Below are 23,445 nucleotides of genomic sequence, written 5' to 3'. Positions count from 1 at the left end.
TATTGATCTACGTAAAGGATGTCAGCCAAGGTCGGCCCCCCACATTTTTACCACACCAAAGCTGGCCCCCTTTGCAAAAAATTTGGACACCCCTGAATTCGGACAATGTATGCATGAATGTGTTTTGAACCTCCTATTCTAAGCAGTAGGGGGCGCGCGCGGCCAAGTGGGAACAATGCGCGCTCACGCGTCGAACGGGGTCGCGCCGCGCTTCGCCGCGTGCAGATGTGTCGCAGATTCTTTTGAGAGAAACGTCTTCGGTGGGCAAGTTGAAATGGTCCTCGACGAGTCGCCCCCTTAAAGCCCAGCGAGGCGTCGGAGGCGGAAAAGACGCCACTTTTTTTTCCCCTCCAGTCCTTCACTTGATGGAGCTGTCAGCGATCGGCGAGCAAGTGTTCGCCGTGGAATCCATCATGAAGAAGAGAGTTCGCAAGGTAACAGTTGACGCAGCTTTGGCCTCGGTGTCAGTCAGTGTTTGGAAAGCAGGCGACAGTACGACAAAGTAAGCCGCTTATCTCATTGACTTGAAAGAGGAGAAGGCTTCTTCATCATGTCCACTTTCTGCAGGAGGAAGGAACGACAACAGCTGGCCAAGCCAAATAACCCCTTCGTGCATTTACGTCAACAACGTATTTGCTGCATTTACTTCTAATGACACTTATTATAAAATACACGCCCTGGTCTTGGTATTGAGTCAAATAATAAAGCCGAAGTAAACAAACGTTTTATTTTAATAGTTGTTTATTGTGAATTAGGACATTGAAAAAGTCAGTTAAACTGTTTAATAATAGAGTTCATATTTTAAAATGAAGCTAAATCTAGTTATTGTAAATTTACATATCAACTTGAGATTTGTATTTCATGTAATTATTGTCTTATGTATCGCTATCAACAATTTTACATTTTCAGCATATCACATTTGCTTCAATATTTTTTTTTTCATTGTAAATGAGTTTAAATATGAAATATTTTTACCAGGGGTGTCAAACAATTAACATTTTTAATCGAGTTAATTACAGCTTAAAAATTAATTAATCGCAATTAATCGCAATTCAAACCATCTCTAAAGTATGCCATATTTTTCTGTAAATTATTGTTGGAATGGAAAGATAAGACACAAGACGGATATATACATTAGGGCTGCAGCTATCGAATATTTTAGTAATCGAGTAATCGACTGAAAATTCTATCGATTAATCGAGTAATCGGATAAAACAAATATATTTTCAGGTGAAGAGCAATTATAGATATACATGAGAAAACAAGACATTTTATCATTTTCAGTCAATCAATGTCTTTATTTTTTATGTATATTGTTGAAAACAGCCAACAATTGCATCTCAGATGTAACTAGAATTTTAAAAAATGACTAATTCACTGCTTTCACTCAAAAAAAACCTTTAGATCTTATTTTTAAAAAGTATATACATATATATATATAATATATATATAAACACACCTAAAAATGCCTTTACGCTTGATAACACACATAACTTAAAAGTTAGGATTTTTTCCCACGTTTTTCAATTGAATTTCTATTTGTGTCAAGCCATTTTTAAGTTCTAGTTAAGTTTTAAGTTAGTCTAAACTGTAAGTCCTGATAGGATTTTGAGTTTTTGCACTGTTCAAAATAAATGTATGATACAGGCTGTATTGGAGCACATTAGGGACTAGTGCTACTTGGTGTTTTATCCAGCAATGACTACTGAGCTAAAATTGATAGTTAGCATTATTGAGTTTTTATTTGACGCCCTCATCACTCCACAACGCTATGTTATGTTAAAGCCTGTATGTAAGACACGTTAGCCACGCATCGAAAGTGGTCTTAATTAATTGAAACCTAGCCCTCCGCAGGGCTAACGTAAGGTGAGCTAGTAGTGACAGTAACGTTAATCTTATATATTAGCGCTTAGCGCTCTTTATTAGCGCTTAGCGCTCTACTGCTTTAAGATGGCAGCTGTTTGCTAACGCTGCCCAGACGCGGCCTAGTCTGTCATTTTGCATCTAGTTCAACATACATGTGATCTCTATGAGACTCATTGGACGCCACCTGCAACTAACGTAGCATGAGCGGGCTAGTATTTAGCAACGTCGGCGTCGTTTGTAGCGGTTGTCGGCTGCAGTAAGTTTTTTTTTTTTTTTTTGCTTCTTCCTCTACGCACGTGACACCAGCGCGTTGTCCCGCATTAAAAGTAGTCCGAGCAAAACGTGATGCTTAGAGCTGTCAAAATAAACGATTACTCGAGGTGAATAAAATTACTCGGATCAGTTTTTAAACTCGAGTTACTCGAGTTGCTCGAGTATTCGTTTCAGCTCTAATATACATACAACATACTGTACATTAGTGCTGTATTTGTTTATTATAACAATAAATCCACAAATGGCATTATTGACATTCTTTCTGTTTAAGTGATCCATGGATAGTAAGACCTGTAGTTCATAAAAGACAAATGTTATAGTTACAAGTTATAGTAATTTTATATTAAAACCTCTGTTCATATTTTCGTTTTAATAAAATGTGTACAATTTTCAATCGAAAGTAGAGTTAATATAATAATAAGAAGAATAAAAATAACAATAATAAGAATTGAGAGACCAAACTCTGAGTAATGCCAGTTTACTTTGCATTGTTGTGAGAATAGGGCCTCATTACTACAGACTGAAGTGCTTTTCTTTTTGTGAACATTATTTTTTTTTTTGAGGGATAGCAATATTATTTTTGTTGTGCTTTCACAAATTGATACTTCTGTTTGTTGTGAAGGAGTTGCAGAAGCGTATGCCAATAAACGGCGCAGCCCAAAGAACGCCTGTGTCCACTCGCCTTTATAAAAGATATATCTCTGTGCATATCTTACCCAAAATACAACAAGAGACACATAATTGCCACTAAAAGAAAGCAAACTTACCGAAATATGTGTGGAGCACAAAGCATCAGCATAAACGTCTCACAACTACTAATTCTCCCACTATTAGAAGGAACAACATTAGTACGGAACGGCGCTGCGCTGCCCCCAAGCGGCCAGTGGCATTCTCTTCACTCTTAATGTCCATAAACGGCCTCATTGAAATCTGTTTGAGGCAATGCGAGAGCGGCTCATTCAGTGCACGCGTTAATTGCGTCAATTATTTTAACGTGATTAATTTTAAAAATTAATTAACGCCCGTTAACGCGATAATTTTGACAGCCCTAATTTTTACATTATATACCGTCGGAAAAAATAAGTCAAAACCTAGTACATAATAGTTCATCAATTGTAAATACTCAAATGGTAAAATACATTTTATTTACACAAATTTGAATATTTGATAGCCATCTAAGATTTAGATTCAGAATTTTTATTGTTACAAAAAGCACAACGAAACTTTGTTTGGAGCATCCATACAGCTAAGTTGGTAAAGTGCGAAACCATATAATAAATACCCTTAAGTACCAAGTGTAAACATTGCATAAGTACAAAAAAGACTCAACAGCAGCATAAAGTCATGTCAGTGCTAAAGTGCAGAGCAAAAATATACCGGATAAGCATAAGCGGATTTTAAAAGGGGGGGCAGGCCCCCCCCAGGTGGCCGAAAAGTGTCATTGCGTGTAATTGACTTTCCTATAGACCCTAGCCACGTGACGTCACAACTCCTTCCTCCTGACTGGTGCCGCCCAATTGTCCGTCAACACATCATGTTTCCCTGTTACGGCTACGTACATTCCTCCTATTTACGACGTGTTTTTCTGCTCATTAACATTAATAATCAAAATGGTGAAGGCGTGTGTGGCGGTCGGTTGCAATAACAGAGAAGATAGACGGAGAGACTTGAAGTTCTACCGGATTCCGAGAGACCCGGAGAGGAGAGAGCGAGATGGGCTGCTGCAATTCGACGAGAAAACTGGGCTCCAAACGATTACCACAGATTATGTAGTAGTCATTTTATATCTGGTAAGATGCATTTAATATATATTTAGAGGGTTTTGGGCTGACAACCACAATTAAGATCATTGCTAGGCTAATCGCCGACAACATACACATATGTATGTAGTGAGAGTGCTATCGCTAAACCATATAAACATTAAAAGCCCTAACTCCATTGACAAACGACATGAAATACATTAGACTTGACAGTGGCTGTTAGCAATAACAAAAGATTTTGAATTGAAAATTTCGTAACTCACCTTTCCAAGCACAAGATAGATTCCTGCCGAATTTTCGTGGACGAGGACCTGTTTCACCCAACCAGCAACGAAGTATTTATAAGCCTCCAAGCTCTTAAAGTTTTTCAAACTTTCGTGAGAATAGGCTGATTTTGTGTGGACAAGATAGTTGTACAGTTCAGGGTAGCTAGCAGATGTCAGGCAAATACGGCGGAGACAGCGGGTCGAAAAACATCGATTTAGGCATCAAATATGGATCTGGCGAATGGATAAACTGAAGCTTTTCCACATAACGCCTTTTATGCAACGCATCAAGTGAGTTTACGGCATCCGAAAGGACCGGGTCTTCCATGAAATGCATTATAAATTGCTCGATCAATTGAGACCATTGATAATACAGACACAAAATGACGGACAAGTGGGCGGAACCATACAGCGAGCATGTGATTTTGTGACGTCGGTGGGTCGGGTCTATATACAGGGGTGCACATAAGTGGTCCGCATGCGCGCATGCGTACTGGACGTAGACAAACGCGCTGGCCCTCAACGGCTTCAATACGCTTTTGCGTACCGATGGCTGACCACTGTATTTGCGGCGGACACGAGAAAATAACTTCTCAAAATGTCGAAGAGGCAGGCCACACTGAGTAATTACTTCCGTGTTCCCCCACCCCCGTCAAAAGACAGACAGATGACAGAGACGTCACCGGAGCTACCGAAAAAAAGGACTTTTGCTGAAAAGTGGCTACAGGAGGTACCATGGCTAGAAGCAAATGATGCTCGCACGGAAATGCGGTACAAAATGTGCCGTGAGAATCCCAATGTCGCCGATAAGAGCAGTGCATTTTATGTAGGGTCAAAGAATTTCAGCCATCCAAACTTTGAAAAGCACGAAAAAAACTGAGAGCATGAGGCAATTAAGCAAACTATCGATGTCAAACAGGACCCCGCTCGCCCTATGGACAAGTGGCGGAATAGGGCGGAATAAAGGTAATGAACAGCGACATGCACTGACAAACGTGTTTTTGCTCGCATTTTACAAAGCTAAACATGCACGTTCAATGAGGTCTTATGAGGAGGACATCCCACTTTTAAAAAGGCTTGGAGTTAATGTGGGAGCCGCATAATGCCCTTTATTTTGAATTGGTGCTTTTTATTTCTTTACATTTCACTTCAAAGTAATGGCAATTTTGTTGTGCCAGTTGATGTTAATCAAGCATTAATTGTTAATATAATTAATTAAAGTTAATTGGCTCTAAGTAAGGCTTGTCATAAATTTATCGCATCAGGCGGGTTGGCTCTCAAGCTCAATGAGGACCAAGTCACATCTCCAGGTCCTCCTCTGAGAACCTGGGCAAAAAAATTATGTGCACCCCTGCCTATATATATATATTGTATATAAAAGTTGTAAAGCAATAAAACTGCAACAAAAATTAATGAAATGAACAAAAAATTTTTTTTTATAATGGGTCGAAATTATTTTTCGAGCACTTTAGACAGTCATTTGCTTTGCATATAATTAAAAATATATATATTTATTAAAAATATATATATATTTAAAAAAGATTTTTTTTCTTTAATTGAAAATATAACTTTTTGGGGGATTGAATGATTTAGACACAAATGTCCTAATCATAAAATGGCCCAAACACAAAAAGGATTGCTTCAATCAAAAAAAACTTTTTCAATGTAAAATTAAGTGTCCAAATGCAAATTTTTCAATCGCAAATATTTTTTTGCATTCAAAAACTTTTTTCTATAATTGAATTTTTATTTTTTTTATTTTTTTTTTTGATTGTAGTGATTTTTCTTTTTGAAAATGTCCAACCCAAAATGTGGCCCAAACACAAATCGACATTACTTCAATCAAAAAGGTGTTTCAATCAAAAATAAATAAATAAATAGATATGAAAAATAGCTTTCACATGCATTTTTTTTTGTGTCTGGAGTTTTAAATTGATTTTTGCCTTTAAACACATTTTTTATTGAAGCGACTTTTGTTTGGTTGAAAATATATACAGTGCCTTGCAAAAGTATTCGGCCTCCTTGAACCTTGCAACCTTTTGCCACATTTCAGGCTTCAAACATAAAGATATTAAATTTTAATTTTTTGTCAAGAATCAACAACAAGTGGGACACAATCGTGAAGTGGAACAAAATTTATTGGATAATTTAAACTTTTTTAACAAATAAAAAACTGAAAAGTGGGGCGTGCAATATTATTCGGCCCCCTTGCGTTAATATTTTGTAGCGCCGCCTTTTGCTCCAATTACAGCTGCAAGTCGCTTGGGGTATGTTTCTATCAGGTTTGCACATCGAGAGACTGACATTCTTGCCCATTCTTCCTTGCAAAACAGCTCGAGCTCAGTGAGGTTGGATGGAGAGTGTTTGTGAACAGCAGTCTTCAGCTCTTTCCACAGATTCTCGATTGGATTCAGGTCTGGACTTTGACTTGGCCATTCTAACACCTGGATACGTTTATTTTTGAACCATTCCATTGTAGATTTGGCTTAATGTATTGGATCATTGTCCTGTTGGAAGATAAATCTCCGTCCCAGTCTCAGGTCTTGTGCAGATACCAACAGGTTTTCTTCCAGAATGTTCCTGTATTTGGCTGCATCCATCTTCCCGTCAATTTTAACCATCTTCCCTGTCCCTGCTGAAGAAAAGCAGGCCCAAACCATGATGCTGCCACCACCATGTTTGACAGTGGGGATGGTGTGTTCAGGGTGATGAGCTGTGTTGCTTTTACGCCAAACATATCGTTTTGCATTGTGGCCAAAAAGTTCAATTTTGGTTTCATCTGACCAGAGCACCTTCTTCCACATGTTTGGTGTGTCTCCCAGGTGGCTTGTGGCAAACTTTAAACGAGACTTTTTATGGATATCTTTGAGAAATGGCTTTCTTCTTGCCACTCTTTCATAAAGACCAGATTTGTGCAGTGTACGACTGATTGTTGTCCTATGGACAGACTCTCCCACCTCAGCTGTAGATCTCTGCAGTTCATCCAGAGTGATCATGGGCCTCTTGGCTGCATCTCTGATCAGTTTTCTCCTTGTTTGAGAAGAAAGTTTGGAAGGACGGCCGGGTCTTGGTAGATTTGCAGTGGTCTGATGCTCCTTCCATTTCAATATGATGGCTTGCACAGTGCTCCTTGAGATGTTAAAACCTTGGGAAATCTTTTTGTATCCAAATCCGGCTTTAAACTTCTCCACAACAGTATCTCGGACCTGCCTGGTGTGTTCCTTGTAAAATGTAAAAAATGTAAATGTAAAAAAACAAGAATAGAGTAAAGAATAAAAGTTAATACACTCATGCAGAGCTGTTGGTACACGAGGGGCCAATGAAGAAGACAGTACTGTACAGCAGAGGTGTCTCTTAGCCAATTGGATGCCAGGAATGCTAGGCAATAGCAAATGGCATAGCAACTATAAGTATGTTACGTTTCGTAAACTCTGGGAGCTGCGAGTACCAGCCATACTGTATTTTCAGCTTTCGTATCTTTACATTTCTTTCTTAACAAGAGGCAATATTTTCCCGTTGAGGCGTGTCTTAACCTGAAAATTCTGTATGTAGAGACGCTCGTAAGTAGAGGTACCACTGTAAGATGTTTTCGCTTTATAACGCATGCGTCCAAGGTTCTGCTTTAAAAAAACCAAATTATTTCTCCACAGGGCAACGTGGAGTACCTGTTGAAATGGAAAGGATGGCCTCCAAAGTGAGTGTGAGCATTTGAAGACATTTAGAAAGTGGCATAAATTCATGTTAATGTGATTAAATAGTAAAAATAATGACTAATGAAGGTTTTTCTGTATTTATTTTTAATAGGTACAGCACATGGGAACCTGAAGAACACATTCTGGACCAGCGTTTAGTCCAAGCCTATGAAGAGAAGTAAGACTTAATTTATGTCACTAGCATAGGCGGAGTTTGACTTTTGGGCAGGGGGGGCACAACATGTTGATGACCCCGAAACGCAGTGTCAGCAATAAAATTAAACTTTATAGATTATTTATGATAATGAGTTGACAACGAGTGTTTTTTTGTTTCCCGTCATTCTTGAGGGGAATTCTAAATCAGGCTGCTTAGGCCGGTGTCCTGCCAATGTAGTTACCCCAGTCAAAAATTATCCCCTGGGCGGAGCCATATGCAGGTAGATTTGTGTCTTTATTATTCAATCAAAAAGTAATTCAATAAAAAAAAACGTTGCTTCAATCAAAATATTTATATTTTCAACCAAAAAAAAGTCGCTTCAATCAAAAAAAAAAAATAATTGTTTGAATGCAAAAATAAATTAAAAACTCAAAAAATGCATGTGAAAGCTATTTTTCTTTGATTTTTTTTGGGGGGGGTTGAAGTCAAGTTGTTTTTTGATTGAACTAATGTTGATTTGTGCTTGGGCCACATTTTGGCTAGGTCATTTTTGTCTCTATTATTCAATCAAAAAATAAATGGCTTGAAAACACATTATTTTTTTCAAAAGTTAAAATTTTTTAAAAAAACGAATTCAATCATGTAAAAAAGTTTTTGAATGGGAAAAAATATTTGAGATTGAAAATTTTGCATTTGAACACTTAATTTTTCATTGAAAAAGTTTTCTTTGAAGCAATCCTTTTTTTGTTTGGGCCATATTATGGGTAGGACATTTTTGTCTAAATCATTTAATCCCAAAAAAAGCTGCTTCAATCCAAAAAAAAGAAAAAAAAAAATTCAATCAAAGAAAAAAATCATTTGAAAAATACAATTGCCCTTCCCTCATTTTTGGGAAAATTATATGCAAAGCAAATGACCGTCTACGTTGCTAGTCACATGATCTGTTCAAAAAATAATTTTGACCCATTATAAAAATATTTTTTTTATATATATAGTAAAGTCAATTACATGCAATGACACTTTTCGCCCACTGGGGGGGACTGGCCCCCCATTAAAATCCGCTTATGGTCACTAGTGAAGAGAATTGATCATACAGGGAGCACAATTTTGGTCGAGTTATTTTTTTTTTTAGCTCATTTTTGGGTGCAGAATCCAAAATTGCTGTAGGTTTTCCTTCTATCACGAAAAAAAATTGTACTATAGATCCCCATTTTCTTATAGAGTGGGTACGAAAGTATTCAGACCCCTTGAAATTTTTCACACTGTGTCATTGCAGCCATTTGCAAAAATAAAAAATAAAAAAAACTCATTTTACATCTAATGAATGCACACTCAGCACCACATCTTGACTGGAAAAACAAAACTGAATTTTTTGCAAATTTATGAAAAAAGAAAGAAAAATTAAAAAGCAATAATTTATCAACTGTAGTCCTGCAACGATTAATCAATTAACTCGAGTTATTCGATTAGAAAAAAGCTGCTTCGAGTTTTTGTTAAAGGGATCCTCTACCTTAAAGGGATCCTCTATTTTTAAGACAAGTAATTCTTAAAGCATAAATGTTAGTATGAGTTATAATAATTTGATATTAAACCCCCTCTTAATGTTTTTGTTTTAATAAAGTTTGTAAAATTATTTTAAGTGATAGGTCGGCATTCTTGTTACGTCGCAGTGCGTGACGTCACTGGCCCCGAATGCCGAAATTCCAGCTTGTCACTCGTTAGCTTTCCCAACATGTCGTCAGTTCTACCCTTCCTATTTGAACCAGATCTGAAAAGTGAAAAGCAGGACAGCACTGTCGGTCGTTCACAAGCCGAGCTTCAGGGGAAAATGCGTGCAGCAAATACCTGATAAGACAAAAGTTGGGCAAAACTGATGTTGCGAGAGAGTCCTGTTGGGAAGTCCGGTTGGGAGCGAGAGTGCATGCTGTTGGGATTTGGGAACTCCGGTTTTATTAGCAGATATTCAAGGTAAGCATATTGCATTTTCAAACGTTTTCCCAATATAATTATGTAGATTGTTAGCATCCAGAGCTGTCGTGTCCTTTACATACAGTACAGACCAAAGAGCACACCTTGTGTAATCCAGGTCTTGTACATTGTAACGCGTGGTAGCTAGGATACGTGTATAAAAGTACCAGAAAGGGGAGAAGCTTCCACTTATGGACATTTATTCTCAAAAAATAATATTTCCACCTTGACCACTCTTCACTCGGGAGCTCAGCAGTACGCAAACACGCATTCCCTGACGAACTCCAACATCAGTGACAGTGACTCCACGTCAGAGTCACTGTCGTCACTGTAGCGTGACATAGTGCTTTAATTATTTAGTATGATTTGGGGAAAACTCCCACGAAGAATAGTCAACAAAAAAGATAGCAATACTAATCCAAATCCATGTTTTTTACTCACTTGAAGATCCAGGAATCAGACCGACCCCATGGCAATATCGCAGCCGCGATTAGGCCGTCGATTCCACAAAATAGACTGATCAGAAAAGCCGCTGTGGGACCGATAAATAAAAATAAATGGACAGTTCCAAAACCATTATTGCAGACGCGATGGAACCCTTACTTGACTGAGGATCCAGGAAAAATGTTCGGGCGCCAGTTGTAACGCATGGTGGGTGGGATACATGCATACAGGGACCAAAAAGGGGGAAAGCTTCCACTTATGCACATTTATTCACTAAAAATAATAATTCCACCTTGACCACTCACTTCACTCCCCTTTTTTCCATTTGACTGGAAATTGCATCCAAAAGCAGCACATCATGGCATTTTACTTTGCGAGTTTAGGCAGCAATAAGCAATTGTTGAACACGCTACACATTTGGAAAGATATCAATCACCATACCATACTACATACATACCATCACTGCGAGCCCGCAAACCATGGCACCAACTAACGGTCAAAATATGGACTAAATATTATAAAATATTGCCATTGATTTAACATTTTATGTGTTTCTAACAACATATTTTAGTACAAGAGAACAATTGTGGTTTATTAGTGGGCTCGCAGTGATGACGTCATTGGGATCTTTCCAAATGTTTAGCGTGTTCAACAACTGCTTGCTGCCTAAACTCGCGAAGTAAAATGCCACGATGTGCTGCTTTTGGATTCAATTTCCAGTCAAATGGAAACAAGGGGAGTGAAGTGAGTGGTCAAGGTGGAATTATTATTTTTAGTGAATAAATGTGCATAAGTGGAAGCTACTCCCCCTTTTGGGTCCCTGTATGCACGTATCCTACCCACCATGCGTTACAACTGGAGCCCGAACATTTTTCCTGGACCCTCAGTTAAGTAAGGGATCCGTCTATTTTCTGGATCCGACTGCAATATTGGTTTCGGATCTGTCTATGTTTTTTATTCGTCGGTCCCACAGCGGCTTTTCGGATCCGTCTGTTTTGTGGGATCGACGGCCTGATCGCGGCTGCAGCATTGCCATGGTCTAATTCCTGGATCTTCGAGTTAGGAAAAAAACGCAGATTTGGATTACTATTGCTATCTTTACTTTAGTATCTTTTTTGTTGACTATTCTTCGTGGGAGTTTTCCCCAAATCATACCAAATAATCAAAGCACTATGGCACGCTACAGTGACAACAGTGACTCTGACATGGACCTTACAACAATGTTGGAGTTCGTCAGGGAACGCATGTTTGCATACTGCTGAGCTCCCGAGTGAAGAGTGGTCAAGATGGATGTTGGGTCTAATCTTACTACTGTACTAAGAAAATAATAAAAGATCTGAGGGAGGACGGAGAGAGGATCAGAATGGAGACAGATAAGGTTTTATGCTAACGGCCCGTCAGGAGAAAAAGGTTGATGTGAGCTCGGTGGCTCCCATCAAGCTTCTCTGATTTTCATCCTGAGGAGCTCAGCTTTTATTGACAAGTGAGAAAGTTTCAACATACATGTGTGAGTTTCACATCTTGAGAAATAGCTGTTATCTTGAGAAAAGAATGCGGGCAGTTATTTGTCTTGTCTCATTGTGTTGAAACTTTATGGTCAGCAATAAAAACCTAAAACAGGAAATCTACCTCTCTGGGTCAAGCTGGGCATCTGTCCTTCAGTTGAATGTGACCTTCCGTGACACATTCTTTCTTTTGTAAGGCCTTAAGACTTTTAAATAAGACAAGTAACTATAACTATTAGTTTTAAACACACATTATTAACCTTAGCATGCAAAAGTATTAGAGCACATCTTACATTTCCCTCCTGTTGTGGGTTTAAAACTTTTCAGCTTTCATCAAAGTTAGACATTCCCGAGAGTGGGGTTGGTGTCTGACTCGTCAATTATCCATTAGCAGGAGTTATAAAATGCCACAATAGGGGCGAAAAAAAACCTTAAAATTAAGGACAAAATTCCCCTATTCCCTCCCCATTTACGCTAGGGACGAGAGCAGCTTCATGCCATGGCTCCATGAAAAACACACAATTCAACACAACATTTGGTAAATGTAGGTACAATCTGGAACTCTTTTGAACGCCATATTTCAGCGATTTATGATCGCCGCGTCGGTGTTATTTATCGAGAGTCCATAGGGTTGCAGAGTCGGGATGGCCGGTGTGGGGAATCTATTTTAGACGATAGTGTCCGTATCGTCACTGTCCAAGTCCGTATCTGGTTCTTCTAGGGGGACCTGTGACACAAGGTCGTATTTGACTGAACAGGCGACAAACATGGTGTTGACCTTTTGGTCCACAGTAGAGAGCAGGGATTGACGATGACGGGCTGCCAGCAGGGTGGAAAACCCTCCACCGCTCTTTATGACTTTAGGTGAGGTCGGGACTTTAGGAATCAGGGTCTGGTGGACTGGCGTCGCTAGGTCCTTCTGGCAACCGGAAGAGCTTATACTGGGACTGACGAATTCACCCAGTGCCTCCGGAGACTTTCACTGCAGTCGGGCTGAAGCCCACCATCTCGTAAGGACCGTCCCAGCGTTCACTGTCCCACCAGGCACGCTGCAACACTTTTAGGATCACCAAGTCTCCGACCCGCACCTTGAGAGTCTGTGGATCAGAACATTCTGGCAGATCATTGTTGTCGCGACCTTGTCTTGGATCAAACTGTTTCTTTATATGAGCTGGAATGCTGCCAGAACCCTTAACAGGTCCTGGGTTTCAATCTGGAAGTCCAAAAAGTGGCAAGTTCTTTCCTTCTGCATCAATCTGTTATTAATTTGTCTTTTTTCCACTAGTCCAGCCGACTGGGGTCTGTACATACAATGGGTTTTCTCTTCTTTTTTTCCATTTCAATTTTTAACAGTCTGCCCACTTCCATTAGGCCCTCAACTCTGAAGTGGGGTCCATTGTTAAACCTCCCTCTTTTCAGTCTCTCTTAACATTGTTTATGCAAAGTAAACACTGAAAAATTTTTTTTTGTTTTCCAAGCATGAATTGAAGACATTTTTCCAAGCATGAATTGAAGACATTGGGCCACAATTGTCATAGTGTCTATTAAACAATAACTCAGTTTTCCCCCCTGTAGACACTTGACAATCATGTGGCTCAATTCAGCTGCCCATATGATCAATAATTTTGGTAGAAACCTTTCATCGCCCATTTTTGCTTTTCTGTTTGCGATGCAATGTTTTGATAGCCTTTAAGTTTTTTTTATCTATTAGTTGTTGCAGTTTAGTTTCAGCTAATAGGTGTATTTTAGCTTTATTGCATTGATTTACAACCGCTATCTTGGCTGCTTCATCTGCTAGCCTGTTTCCGATAGACACGTTATCAAGCCCATTATTTTTGGCTTCACATTTACAAATAACTAACGCATTTGGTAGTTTGGATGCGCTAAGACTGAGGAGCCTGCCAAGTCTGTTTACAGTTTCCTGAAAGGTACTTCGGCTTCAGGTGTCCAATTCAATTGATCATCCATTGACATTGGCTTGAGGTCAAAATTTAACAGCCAGGCTCGGCAGTGATTGCACAATCCTAAAAATAACATCATTTGTTTTTTTTTGTTTTGCTGCATTCAAGATTGTTTGTTTTCGCGCTACTGCAGAATTCTCAGTTAACTTAATTTGTCAGCACGGTCTAAACAATTGACTCATTATTCAAAACAGGAAACCAAATTAAATTAGCTTTTATAAACTCTACATTAAAACATATCCTCAAAACAAATGTTATGTCAATAAAAATGTGAAATAAAGATACTGAGGATAAACGTGATATATTCAAAGTCTAAAATCAAAGATTAAGCTTATCTTGGGAGAATGGTAATCATGTATCGTAAATTCAAGAATAACAAATAACCCATTTCTGAAACCCCATGCTATTACTGTTACCGTTACTATTACCGTATCAAAAACGGTTTACGTTCCGCAATCAACCCAAAGTTACAGTTACAATTCTCCCAGTATAATAATTTCCACTTGGCAAATGCCAATATATGCTTATGATCAATTTTTTGTCAGCTCCCATTTTAATCAGTAAATTGAATTTTGCAGTGGCATTAAATATATCGCGCAATGTTCCACTCAAGATTACAAAAATGGAATGAATTTGTCTTTGTTTTGGAATTTCTTTAGAGCTGACAAAAATGTCTTTTCACCTTCTTTGGGTCACTGTTGAAGATTCATCAACATGTAATCCAAAACTTACGATTCCACTACGCAATTATAATCTATTCAATTAATTGTCTTTAGTCAAATACAGTATCTCAATAGGCCTAGAGTATCTTTTGGGTAAATTTTGTAATCAATTTAAATTTCTATTTCAAATTTGAATTTTCCATATCACAGTGTGTTGTCCACATAAATCAAAATCAGAGTTTTTTTACCCAGGCAAAGTTTTTCATTTGAATGGGAGAGTATTGAGGGACTGCAATACTCTTTTAAACAATCTTTTTTTATTCCACTATGACCTCTCTATTCTTTAACACCTAAAACACTACCTCTTATAGCATTCAACTCAATTTTTAATTCCAATCATTTTCAACTGACATCCATATAATTTATAATAGAGGATAATCCAGCAGTCCAGAGGAGATCAAAGAATGTTTTTTCGTGCACTAAAAAACATCCATTTGTATGTCACTCCAGGTTGGTAGAATTATCTGCTTTCCGTGTGAATTTTTAGAACGGTTTTTAATCCTAACTTTTGATTTATTATCATTATTTATACACTCCCTGTAACAACTTATTTCCCTAGTTTAAACTATTTCTACCATTCTTAAAAAGCAGCAGTTTAGAATTGCTCTAACATCTGCTAAAACTGATTTTTCATCAGCTGTTAATATTTATTCATTTTGTGACATATACCAAACCGCTGCTCCTCCCTCAACAGGAGTTTGCTAACCAACATTTGGACCGCTCTTTATCTATAAGACTAGCATTGATATCTATTATCATTCCCAAGAATTAATGGAAAGTCTTTTGACAGTTCTTACTGTATTTTGCCATTTTCTTCAAAATCTAATTTAGTCAATCTATTCATTACGTCATTATGTGGGATTCCTTTTCTCTTCAAATCTGCATATAATGAGTACATTTTTCTATTTCTGAATCACCTTCTTCATTGTAAATTTTTATAACGTCTCACTAAGGTCATTTCTCTTAAATCTAGCTGAAAAATTTTCTCCATCTTATTTTGAATGTTAAAGACTAGTTCAAAGATCAATACTTAAGATTACTCTACTTACTTGGAGTAATTATTATTTGTTTCTTATTAGCTCGATACATCTAAAAGTTGGTCATTTCTCACCTGAATTCAGAAGAATTTACTTTCAAATAATATTATGAACAATATCTATTCTTGGATGAAGAACATCTCTAACAATCTAATTTTCTTTTTATCAAATATACTAGCTCTTTGCTTAAAATAAATCTGTTAAGTTTGTTTTCAAATAGCTATTTATCAACAGTTGATCTTTTCCTTTTTCAAAACATTAACTATTTTCTTTCTCTTTTAGCCATTCTCTTATTTTCTTTTAAGAGCGTTCTTATTTTGAATTTAGCTCAATAGTCTATTTTTATCTCTATTGAGATTCCATTTCAAACTTCTATCCTAAATAGTACAAGGGAAAGGCTGGAATATTCCCAGCTGCAATTACAACCTTCCCTTATAATTAATTTGGGCAAAAACCCAGCGGATGCCGTCGAGGACCCCATGTTGCAAATAGGGGCCACCGAAGGGCCGCACTCCTCATGTTGAAAAACTTCTTTTTTCTTTGTCTTCTCTTCAACTTGCTGTAGCCTTTTCTTGCTTTGTTCTTTTCCCATTTTTACTTTTGGTTTTTATCAGTTTTCACACGTAACACGTTTACGTTTTATTTACGTTGCCTATTTAATCTCTTAGTTGTTTTGTGTTAAGGTTTGGTCGCATGTATTTTATTGCCGTGCACGGACTTTTCACTTTTGCCTTTTATCACGTTATTACGTTTGCTTTACCTTGTCCCTGACTCCTGGTTCGGACGTTTTATTAACTTTTTATGGCTCGGTACTTCGGCCCGCTTTCCGCAATATTTTGTCTTTACTTCGCAAAATATCGCCTGTGTGTTAGTCCTCAGTACTTCGAGGATTACTGTTTACGTAACGTTTATAGACCCTTTAAACGCACGCAATTCGTCACACAATAGTTCAGTACTTCGAACTAGGATGGTTTAAATTTCAACGGTTTACTTAACGGATGTTCCGTACTTCGAACAATTATGAGTCAGTACTTCGACTTCACAATTCAATCCGCCCCGTATTTAAACCCGAAAGCGTCAACAACTTAATTAAACTTTATCCTACCTCACTCCGTCCTGCCCTGGTTCGTCTGGGACCTGTCACCGGCAATCCGGGTCGTCGCAGGAACAAAGGCGCAGCCGTCCGGTCATGAGAAAAAGGTCGTAAATATCCCGGCGGCGTCCGTTGGCCCCGCGGCGGTCCGGAAGAATGCGGATTTTTAGGTCCCGGGTTTCGGCACCAAGAAATGTTGGGTCTAATCTTACTACTGTACTAAGAAAATAATAAAAGATCTGAGGGAGGACGGAGAGAGGATCAGAATGGAGACAGATAAGGTTTTATGCTAACGGCCCGTCAGGAGAAAAAGGTTGATGTGAGCTCGGTGGCTCCCATCAAGCTTCTCTGATTTTCATCCTGAGGAGCTCAGCTTTTATTGACAAGTGAGAAAGTTTCAACATACATGTGTGAGTTTCACATCTTGAGAAATAGCTGTTATCTTGAGAAAAGAATGCGGGCAGTTATTTGTCTTGTCTCATTGTGTTGAAACTTTATGGTCAGCAATAGAAACCTAAAACAGGAAATCTACCTCTCTGGGTCAAGCTGGGCATCTGTCCTTCAGTTGAATGTGACCTTCCGTGACACATTCTTTCTTTTGTAAGGCCTTAAGACTTTTAAATAAGACAAGTAACTATAACTATTAGTTTTAAACACACATTATTAACCTTAGCATGCAAAAGTATTAGAGCACATCTTACAATGGAAATATTATTTTTTGTGAATAAAATTTTCATAGGTGTAAGCTTCTCCCCTTTTTGGTACTTTTATACACGTATCCTACCTACCACGCGTTACAATGTACTAGACATGGATTACACAAGGTGTGCTTTTTGGCCTGTACTGTATGTAAAGCACAAGACAGCTCTGGATGCTAACAGTCAACATAATTATATTGGGATAAGTTTGAAAACGCAATATGCTTACCTTGAATATCTCCTAATCTCTCGCTCCCAACCGGAGTTCCCAACAGCATACGCTTTCTCGCTCTGTTGTCATTGAGACTTTTGCCCAACTTTTGTCTTATCAGGTATTGCTGTATGCATTTTTCCCTGAAGCTCGTCTTGTGAACGACCGACAGTGCTGTCCTGCTCCTCACTTTTCAGATCTGGTTCAAATAGGAAGGGTAGACCCGACGATATGTTGGGAAAGCTAACGAGTGACACGCTGGAATACAAGTCGTCACGCCCGGTGACGTCAAGCACTGCGACGTAACAAGAATGGCGACCTATCACTTAAAATAATTTTACAAACTTTATTAAAACAAAAACATTAAGAGGGGTTTTAATATCAAATTATTATAACTCATACTAACATTTAGATTTGAAGAATTACTTGTCTTAAAAATAGAGGATCCCTTTAAAGTGGCGTTGTAATGGGTTTTTTGAAATTGTTCACAAAGTTTTATTGATTTGGGTGGATACACTGTACTCTAGTAGCAACAGTGAATTGGGCATAACTCATTTCACATGGCTGAATCCAGCTGCTCCCTGTTAAGACCAACAATCAAAGTTTTGGTTGGAGCTAATGTTTTTTTTTAAAATGCATTTGTAATGTAGTTAATAGGTATATTTAGCCGTTTTTTGTGGGAATATGTACCGTATTGGCCCGAATATAAGACGGCCCTGGTTATAAGACAACCCCCTCTTTTTCAAGACTCAAGTTTGAAAAAAGACTTTTTGAACACCAAATTAATTTTTATACAGAAAAGAATTACAATACATCCGAAACAAATGATTATAACAATATATTTGAGAGAAAAAGCATATTATTTTGCCTCATTCAAATCTTAATATCTGAACATTTAAATATGTAAACTAAAGTGCAATCACATTCGTAAATGAATGGCTTCTGGTTTTTGAAATGTAAATAAACCAATCTATTGTGATAAAACAACAAAATTGCCATAACTGCATTAACCATCAAAGTGAAGTCTACCTGTAACTGAAGTCTTGAAACAAATCTGAACAAGGAAAAACATTGCAATAAAATAATGCAAAGTGGTTAAACTTGAGAGTAGCTGAGATCTGTCATGACGGAACATCGCTTCAATGATATCTGGCGCCATCTAGCGTCGTGAATGGGTATAATGTCTAGACCCCGAATATAACACTTTTCCAGTCTTATTTTAATGCAAAAAACATTGTCTTATATGTGGGCCAGTACAGTATTTGAACCATTTGTTAAGAGCATTGTAAAAAAAAAAAAAAAAATTAAAAAAGCATTTTCTAGCCTTTAAGCTAGCTGACTTATCTATGTAAGCTAGCCAATTGTACTTAGATTTACCCTTTGAGGCTCAGCCCTGGTATTTAAAAAAAAAAAAAATTCTGTTCCTTATCCGATTACTCGATTAATCGAACTAACTAGTTCATCGATTAATCGACTACTAAAATAATCGATAGCTGCTGCCCTAATCAACTGCACTTCAAGTTACTTTTTATTGTTGGACAAACATATTCATCACTTGCACAGCTGTCATTGCACAGCATCTTTGCACTAGATAAATGTAGTACGTACTTAATCACTGTAATTAATGGTAATTAATTCACTGTAAAGCATGAAAAGTGCTGTGCTGAATAGATGTGTGCTTGTTTTATTTGTATATATTCAAATATGGGTATGCAATGAAATATCAAACAATATGACTGCAGTGTTTATTAACACTATGTTATGATTTTACAAAAAAATATGGCTACTGTTATTATAAATGCAAGTAGTTACAACATACCAAGTTGGTAAACTGTGGAGAAAATGTTAGTTTTGTCCTGCTGTCAGGGGGAGAAAATACGTTCTCCCTTTGTTTTTAGAAGAAAAAGGCTCCAACTCCAGAAGTCTTATTTTTTAAATTTACTTATGATCACAAGGACGACATCCATCACACACACAGAGTTCAATGATGCTGACACGGCAGAGCTCAGAGGACTGTTATCATACTGAAAGGCGGGGTTAACTTGTAAAAACAATGGTCACATGATTATAAGAAAAATAAATCATATCATGAAGCGGAGGTAGCCAGGCCGCACTTTACCAATTAAATGTTACATTGTACCTTTTGAAGAACCGCTTTACCCTTGAGAGCGCCTGCCTGCCCTCCCTCGCGTCAAGATGTAGACCGCTGTGCCCGGTTGGTCTGAACAGTTTTATTTATTATGACAAAGCAGCGAACAGGAAGGGGTTATGGGGGAACAGAAGAAAAGGAAGACGAGAAGAAAGAAAAGAAACACAAACAACAACAAGAAATACATTGAACGTCTACACTACCTACCAATATGTTGGTGCCATCGTCAGCTAGATGTATTTCCGGTTGACATCATGTGGGGGGCCCGCTGACCTGGGAAAGAGGGGGACGGGGGTGGGGTGAGTCTGTAAGCTAAGTGATTGACGGGGCAGAGCGTACACAAATCAGCTCTGGGATCGAGAACCCAGTAATCGTGTGAATCCCTTGTGAGTGTAAGCCCGTTGGTGACCGACCCTACACCGCCCCATCACCAATCCCGGCACTGGGACCCCCCACTTGAGCGTGCCCTATCATATCCAGTCGCATGCGAGCCCTCCCAAGCGCGCGACAGCCACGCAGACGAGTGGAGACGCCACGCGGGCACCAACCCAGGGCCACGGCCCCCACCCAGCCAGCCCGGGGAGGGAGGGCAGGCGGGGGGGAGTTCAGCGTAGCCCCCCCCCACTTTACCCCCCCGGGATCCAGGGTGGTCCCCAGAGGCCACCCGCGCACCCATCAACCGGCCTTCAGGGATGGCAAGAGGGGGCGCACCACCAACCCTACGCCCACTCCCGTCCGCTCAACCGGCCCACGAGCCACAACCGCAGCCCCCCAACCGGCACGCCACGGGACCCCCAATGGCCCACCAAGCCCAGGGCATGGCAGGGTCGCCAGAGCAGGCAACATCCAGCCGATACACCGGCGCCCAGCCAGCGACCCGCGATGGAGCACAGGGCGGATACCCAGTCAGAGAAGAGAGGGGAAGGCGGAGGCAGGAGGACGGTGAGCAGCCGCCGCGGGGCGACGTGAGATCGGAGCCCCGACCTCCCCCCACTCCCGCGGTCGGCAGCCCAGGCAGAGGGGAGGCCACGCCCCGGGAGCCACGCCATAGAGAAAAAGTGTGGGACACACCTACCACCCTATTACTGTGGCTGCCAGGTTCCCGGCTGGCAGCCATTACCCAGCACCGTGATGGGATTGTGAGGGGAGGGTAGTGCAATGTATGCATTAAAAATAGGAGAGCTTGGCTTGGGGCGGTGGGGCTGCTGCATGGAATTTCTACCCTGCCGCCCGTCCCACCGCCCTTTGCCAGAGCTCTCCTGTGGAGTATGATGTGTGTGGTGCGTTAAAAAAGGTGCAGGGATGGCGGGGCCTGCCGTGAGGCACCCGCCCCCCAACAGTTCCCAACCATCCCACAACCTTGGTGTGTGATGCATTAAAAACAGGGGGGAGCTGGCCCGGGACTGTATGGCCCCTTCCCAACTCTCCCCGGAGAAATGAATGAGTATGTAAGTGCCAGGGTGTAAGATATTTACAGTGCCGAAGTGAGAAGTGCATAAGTTAAGAGGCAGGCTCCCGTGGGCATGGCCCCATCCACCGGAACCACCGGCCGCAGGGCGGGAGAAGCGCCAGGGCCCCGATCAACCCCCGCCCCAGACCACCCACGGGGCCCCCCGCAACCGCCCACCCCTCCCCCGCCGCCCTAGCACCCACCCCACACCCCGAGCAGGCGCTACGCCAAGCGCCAGAGACCAGGGGACGTCGACCCCACCGGCAAGGGACAGCAAGCCCCACCCAAGGCCCCGCGGGCCCCAAGAGGCCACGCCGGCAGACGGCTGTGCTCTGATTTATGAAATTTCATATAACACTTGTATAATAATAAAGCCTAAGCTATATATCTACATCTGCGAAGCATATGTTGAGAATTAATTCCTTGACATCTGCATAAAAATCAAATTTGAAAAAAAAGTTCCCCCAATAAACTGCCTGAGTGTGAACACAGTAGTCATTTTAATTAACATTTGATGTGTGACAACCATGTCCCCATTCCAAGCCATAAACTCACTCCTCAAACAGAAACAGTTTAATCTGGCTGACTTGAATATCTGAATAAGGACATGTGAAAGAATTTTTTCTTTTTTTTTTTTTCTTTTTTTTATTACTGTATCCGCTGGTTAAATGTATACTTGTATTTCTTTAGGGAGCAAAGAGACAGAAGTTTGGGTCACAGGAGGAAACGTTCAAAGACCAAAAGACTACTTATGCAGGTGAAGTTTGGGGTTGAATGCCCTTGTTTTTTAGTGCCATCAAACATTTAACATTTTGTATAATGACATGCCACAATCAGAGGTGGGTAGTGACACATTACATTTATTCCATTACAGTTACTTGAGAACGTTTTGTGAAAACAATGTACTTCAAAGAGTCGTTTGACCAACCTCCGTGAAGTCTAGTTGCTACAGTGAATATGACATAACTGATTTCACATGGCTGAATCCAGCTGCTCCTTGATAAGACCAACGTAAGCTAAGTTTTTGTTTGAGCTAATGTTTTGTAATGCATTCGTAATTTATTTTATTATTTTTATATAGCTGTTTTTTGCGGGTATATGTGTTTGAACCCATAGACTTCACTAACAGTTGACGGGGCTCTGGGCTGATCTGTAGAGGGCCTATTTTCAAAAACTTAAAATTCAAATATTTTTATGTATTATATATATATATATATATATATATGTTATAATTAGGGCTGTCAAAATTATCATGTTAACGGGCGGTAATTAATTTTTTAAATTAATCACGTTAAAATATTTGACGCAATTAACGCACATGCCCCGCTCAAACGGATTAAAATGACAGCACAGTGCAATGTCCACTTGTTGTGTTTTTTGGAGTTTTGTCGCCATCTGCTGGCGCTTGGGTGCGACTGATTTTATGGGCTTAAGCACCCATGAGCATTGTGTAATTATTGACATCAACAATGGCGGGCTACTAGTTTATTTTTTGATTGAAAATTTTCCAAATTTTATTAAAACGAAAACATTGAGTGGTTTTAATATAAAATTTCTATAACTTGTACTAACATTTATCTTTTACGAACTACAAGTCTTTCTGTCCATGGATCGCTTTAACAGAATGTTAATAATGTTAATGCCATCTTGTTGATTTATTGTTATAATAAACAAATACAGTACTTATGTTGAATGTATATATCCATCTTGTGTCTTATCTTTCCATTCCAACAATAATTTACAGAAAAATATGGCATATTTTATAGATGGTTTGAATTGCGATTAATTACGATTAATTTATTTTTAAGCTGTAATTAACTCGATTAAAAATTTTAATCGTTTGACAGTCCTAATTATAATATATTAACCATAGCCGCCAGCGACCCAAAACCAAAACAGGCACCTCCCTTAGGCATATATGAGTCTCTATGAGTAGCTCCATAAAAAAATTCAAAGTCGTTCCCTAATAAAATCCAGATTAATTACTTTTTTATACAAGTATAACAAAACTTAAAGTGGCTATAAAATTCTCAAATTTTACGCGAGACGCACACAAATCACCAAATGCAGAGATAATCACCTACAGTATATTTTCAGGGTTGAAAGCAATGTTTAACGTATCATATAGGTTTTTGCCCAAAATAGCAACTTGTTTTTTTATTTTTTTTTATTTCAGCGTACGTTTTCAACAGC

The 23,445-nt window shown here is 39.3% G+C and overlaps 1 protein-coding gene across 1 annotated transcript in view; it reads left to right on the top strand.

Annotated features, from left to right (window-relative positions):
* Positions 1-201: 201 nt before the first annotated feature.
* Positions 202-23,445, top strand: part of cbx7b (chromobox homolog 7b) — a 48,731-nt gene continuing 25,487 nt past the window's right edge. The window contains exons 1-4 of the mRNA XM_057826664.1: positions 202-434; positions 7,816-7,859; positions 7,970-8,035; positions 21,943-22,009. Coding sequence (XP_057682647.1) covers positions 366-434; positions 7,816-7,859; positions 7,970-8,035; positions 21,943-22,009 — 246 coding nt within the window. The 5' untranslated portion in view covers positions 202-365. The remainder of the gene's footprint in view (positions 435-7,815; positions 7,860-7,969; positions 8,036-21,942; positions 22,010-23,445) is intronic.

Source organism: Corythoichthys intestinalis, chromosome 21 (genome assembly GCF_030265065.1).
Source record: "Corythoichthys intestinalis isolate RoL2023-P3 chromosome 21, ASM3026506v1, whole genome shotgun sequence".
Classification (NCBI taxonomy): domain Eukaryota; kingdom Metazoa; phylum Chordata; class Actinopteri; order Syngnathiformes; family Syngnathidae; genus Corythoichthys; species Corythoichthys intestinalis.
This window is presented reverse-complemented; position numbering and strand designations above follow the sequence as displayed.